The following is a 5,000-nucleotide window of genomic DNA, read 5'->3' as shown; positions in this document are numbered from 1 at the left end:
CAACTTGTCCTTGCTGACCAAGAAATACCTCGGTTTATTCACAAGATGCTGGAGCAACTCAGCGGGTCAGGCAGCATCTCGGGAGAGAAGGAATGGGAGACGTTTCGGGTCGAGACCCTTCTTCAGACTGATGTCAGGGGGGGCCGGGACAAAGGAAGGATATAGGTGGAGACAGGAAGATAGAGGGAGAACTGGGAAGGAGGAGGGGAAGAGAGGGACAGAGGAACTATTTAAAGTTGGATAAGTCGATGTTCATACCACTGGGCTGCAAACTGCCCAGGCGAAATATGAGGTGCTGCTCCTCCAATTTCCGGTGGGCCTCACTATGGCACTGGAGGAGGCCCATGACAGAGAGGTCAGACTGGGAATGGGAGGGGGAGCTAAAGTGCTGGGCCACCGGGAGATCAGTTGCGTTAATGCGGACCGAGCGCAGGTGTTCAGCGAAGCGATCGCCGAGATACTTCGGGCCTTGTTCGATGGTCTGGGCTGCCTCCACAATTCGCTGCGATTTCTTGCGGGTTGGGGGTTGGGGGTTAGGGGGGGGTGGGGTTGGGGGGGTGGTCTCACCTCTCATCATCGCTCAGGGTATCGAGGCCGTCGAACCAGTGGAGAAACTCGGGCTCCTTCTCGAAGCTGTAATTGCGGCAGGCTTTCTGTAGCAGCCGGATCTGGGCGATGATCTCAAACTCCTGTCGGTCGGCACACGAGCCCCAGAGGCAAAGAGGAGACACCCAGGTGAGCAAAGGCACGTAGAAACAGAAAACGGGTGCGGGAGGAGGCCATTCGGCCCTTCGAGCCAGCGCCGCCATTCACTGTGATCACGTCACATTGTGATCGTCCACAATCAGTAACCCGTGCCTGCCTTCTCCCCGTACCCCTTGATTCCGCTCGCCCCTAGAGCTCTATCTAACTCTCTCTTAAATCCATCCAGTGAATCTGCCTCCACTGCCCTCTGTGGCAGAGAATTCCACAAATTCACAACTCTCTGGGTGAAAAAAGTTGTTTTCCCACCTCAGTTTTAAATGGCCTCCCCTTTATTCTTAGACTGTGTGTGTGGCCCCTGGTTCTGGACTCCCCCAACATTGGGAACATTTTCCCTGCATCTAGCCTGTCCGGTCCTTTTATAATTTTGTACGTCTCTATAAGATCCCCTCTCGTCCTTCTAAACTCCAGTGAACACAAGCCCAGTCTTTCCAATCTTTCCTCATGTGACAGTCCCGCCATCCCGGGGATTAACCTGGTGAACCTACGCTGCACTGCCTCAATAGCAAGGACGTCCTTCCTCAAACATGTTTCCTGCCTCTAACGTGTCCAACCCCTTAATAATCTTATACGTTTCGATAAGATCTCCTCTCATCCTTCTAAATTCCAGTGTGTACAAGCCTAGTCGCTCCAGTCTTTCAACATACGACAGTCCCGCCATTCCGGGAATTAACCTGGTGAACCTACGCTGCACGCCCTCAATAGCAAGGACGTCCTTCCTCAAATTAGGAGACCAAAACTGCACACAGTACTCCAGGTGTGGTCTCACCCGGGCCCTGTTCAACTGCAGAAGGACCTCTTTACTCCTGTACTCAAAACCTCTCGTTATGAAGGCCAACATGCCATTGGCTTTCTTCACTGCCAGCTGTACCTGCACGCCTACTTTCAGCGACTGGTGTACAAGGACACCCAATCTGACACCATTGAGATAATAATCTGCCTCCTTGTTTTTGCCGCCAAGGTTTACTCACACTTATCCACATTAAACTGCATCTGCCATGCATCCGCCCACTCACACAACCAGTCCAAGTCACCCTGCAACCTCATAGCATCTTCCTCGCAGTTCACACTGCCACCCAGCTTTGTATCATCTGCAAATTTGCTAATGGTGCTTTTAATCCCTTCATCCAAGTCATATCCAAGAACCTTCACGGGGCTCCCTAGATTTCTTTGACAGGAGAGGCTGCACTCTGAGAGGTCGAATGTAAGGGTAAGATATACTATGGATGGTAAGACCCTTGTCAGCAGCAATGTACAGAGGGGTCTTGAGGCCTCAGGGGGCTGCTGGAAGTGGCAACACAGGTAGACAGGGTGTTAAACAAGGCATAAGGCCCTGGATAGAGTGGGTGTGGAGAGGACGTTCCCACCAGTGGGAGAGTCTAGGACCAGAGGGCACAGCCTCAGAATTAAAGGACGTACCTTCGGAACGGAGATGAGGAGGAATTTCTTTAGTCAGAGGGTATCGGAACGTATAAGATTATTAAGATCTTATCGAAACGTGTTCAGATTATTAAGGGGTTGGACACGTTAGAGGCAGGAAACATGTTCCCAATGTTGGGGGGAGTCCAGATCCAGGGGCCACACACAGTTTAAGAATAAGGGGTCGGCCATTTAGAACGGAGATGAGGAAAAACATTTTCAGTCAGAGAGTTGTGAATCTGTGGAATTCTCTGCCTCAGGAGGCAGTGGAGGCCGATTCTCTGAATGCATTCAAGAGAGAGCTGGATAGAGCTCTTAAGGATAGCGGAGTCAGGGGGTATGGGGAGAAGGCAGGAACGGGGTACTGATTGAGAGTGATCAGCCATGATCACATTGAATGGCGGTGCGTACAGGCTCGAAGGGCCGAATGGCCTCCTCCTGCACCTATTGTCTATTGTCTATTGTCTATTGAATCTGTGGGATTCTTTGCCACAGACGGCTGTGGAGGCCACAAGTCAGTGGCAGAGATAGATAGATTCTTGATCAGTGCGGGTGTCAGGGGTTGTGGGGAGAAGGCAGGAGAATTGGGTTAGGAGGGAGAGAGAGATCGGCCATGATTGAATGGCGGAGCAGACTTGATGGGCCGAATGGCCTGATTATATCCCTTTGTCTTTTGGCTTTGATTTATGGTACGCTTGACTTCATGAGTCAGGGGATTGACTATAAGTAACACAGCATCTCTGAAGAAGGGTCTCGACCCGAAATGTCACCCATTCCTTCTCTCCGCAGATGCTGCCTGACCCGCTGAGTTACTCCAGCACTCTGTGTCCATCTCCACAGAGGCTGCCTGACCCGCTGAGTTACTCCAGCACTCTGTGTCCATCTCCGCAGATGCTGCCTGACCCGCTGAGTTACTCCAGCACTCTGTGTCTATCTCCACAGATGCTGCCTGACCCGCTGAGTTACTCCAGCACTCTGTGTCCAACCTCAAATATCTCTGTCAGGGCTGAGAAACAGGGGATCAGAAATTGGGGAAGATTTTGTAGCCAGCTTTAGGAAAATTCCCCATGAAATAAACTTGGGCAAATACATTTGAGATGTAAGTAATGTAAATACATCTAACGACACTCATGGACCACTTTCTGTTCCTGTCTGAAGAAGGGCCTCGACCCGAAACGTCACCCATTCCTTCTCTCCAGAGATGCTGCCCGACCCGCTGAGTTACTCCAGCGTTTTCTGTCTATCTTCTAAGACGTTCTAGCCTTAGAGGGAGTACAGAGAAGGTTCACCAGATTGATCCCTGGGATGGCGGGACTTTCATACGAAGAAAGACTGGATAGACTGGGCTTGTACTCGCTGGAATTTAGAAGACTGAGGGGGGATCTTATAGAAACATATAAAATCCTTAAGGGGTTGGAGAGGCTAGATGCGGGAAGATTGTTCCCGATGTTGGGGGAGTCCAGAACCAGGGGTCACAGCTTAAGGATAAGGGGGAAGTCTTTTAGGACCGAGATGAGAAAACATTTCTTCACACAGAGAGTGGCGAGTCTGTGGAATTCTCTGCCACAGAAGGTAGTTGAGGCCGGTTCACTGGCTATATTTAAGAGGGAGTTAGATGTGGCCCTTGTGGCTAAAGGGATCAGGGGGTATGGAGAGAAGGCAGGTACGGGTTACTGAGCTGGATGATCAGCCATGATCATATTGAATGGCAGTGCGTACAGGCTCGAAGGGCCGAATGGCCTACTCCTGCACCTATTTTCTATGTTTCTATCTTCGTCATAAAGCAGCACCTGCAGTTCCTTCTGACACATATTAAGAGTAGTTTAGTTTAGTTTAGAGATACCGCGCGGAAACAGGCCCTTCGGCCCACCGGGTCCGTGCCGCCCAGCGATCCCCGCACACTAACACTATCCCACACACACACTAGGGACAGGTTACTGAGGGGCAATCAAAGATAATAGAGCAGAGCAAGATGAACCACTCGACCCTAAAAACTGTAGTACGTCACCGATATTCTTGCTATTGAGGGCGTGCAGCGTAGGTTTACTAGGTTAATTCACGGAATGGCGGGGCTGTCGTACGTTGAAAGACTGGAGCGACTAGGCTTGTATACACTGGAATTTAGAAGGATGAGAGGGGATCTTATCGAAACGTATAAGATTAATAAGGGGTTGGACACGTTAGAGGCAGGAAACATGTTCCCAATGTTGGGGGAGTCCAGAACCAGGGGCCACACACAGTTTAAGAATAAGGGGTCGGCCATTTAGAACTGAGATGAGGAAAAACCTTTTCAGTTGTGAATCTGTGGAATTCTCTGCCTCAGAAGGCAGTGGAGGCCAAGTCTCTGAATGCATTCAAGAGAGAGCTAGATAGAGCTCTTAAGGATAGCGGAGTCAGGGGGTATGGGGAGAAGGCAGGAACGGGGTACTGATTGAGAACGATCAGCCGTGATCACATTGAATGGCGGTGCGTACAGGCTCGAAGGGCCGAATGGCCTCCTCCTGCACCCATTGTCTGTTGTCTGTTGTTCATGTACGTTGTGTTTTTATGACCTTTTTTGCACATCAGTTGGCGGATGATGGAAGTTCTATCGTATCGTATCGTATTGAAATCCCTTACCTTCCTCCTCTTGTCAAAGTTAATCAGCCCGTCCTGTAAAGAGAGAGGAATCGTTAATCAAAGTTAGTCTTCAAATTAAGCAGGAGAGACGTTCCTTTCTTAACAGGGGCGCAGCGGCAGAGTTGCTGCCTCACGGCGCCAGAGACCCGGGTTCCATCCTGACCCCGGGTGCTGTCTGTACGGAGTTTGCACGCTCTCCC

General features: G+C 50.6%; 1 protein-coding gene across 1 annotated transcript in view; it reads right to left on the bottom strand.

Annotated features, from left to right (window-relative positions):
- Positions 1 to 5,000, bottom strand: part of LOC144602891 (ral guanine nucleotide dissociation stimulator-like) — a 73,598-nt gene that overhangs the window by 28,728 nt on the left and 39,870 nt on the right. Inside the window, exons 12-13 of the mRNA XM_078416012.1 lie at positions 4,801 to 4,833; positions 568 to 689 (exon numbers count right to left, since the gene is read on the bottom strand). Of these exons, the coding sequence (XP_078272138.1) occupies positions 568 to 689; positions 4,801 to 4,833 (155 nt within the window). The remainder of the gene's footprint in view (positions 1 to 567; positions 690 to 4,800; positions 4,834 to 5,000) is intronic.

The sequence above is a fragment of the Rhinoraja longicauda genome, chromosome 19, assembly GCF_053455715.1.
Source record: "Rhinoraja longicauda isolate Sanriku21f chromosome 19, sRhiLon1.1, whole genome shotgun sequence".
Taxonomy (NCBI): domain Eukaryota; kingdom Metazoa; phylum Chordata; class Chondrichthyes; order Rajiformes; family Arhynchobatidae; genus Rhinoraja; species Rhinoraja longicauda.
This window is presented reverse-complemented; position numbering and strand designations above follow the sequence as displayed.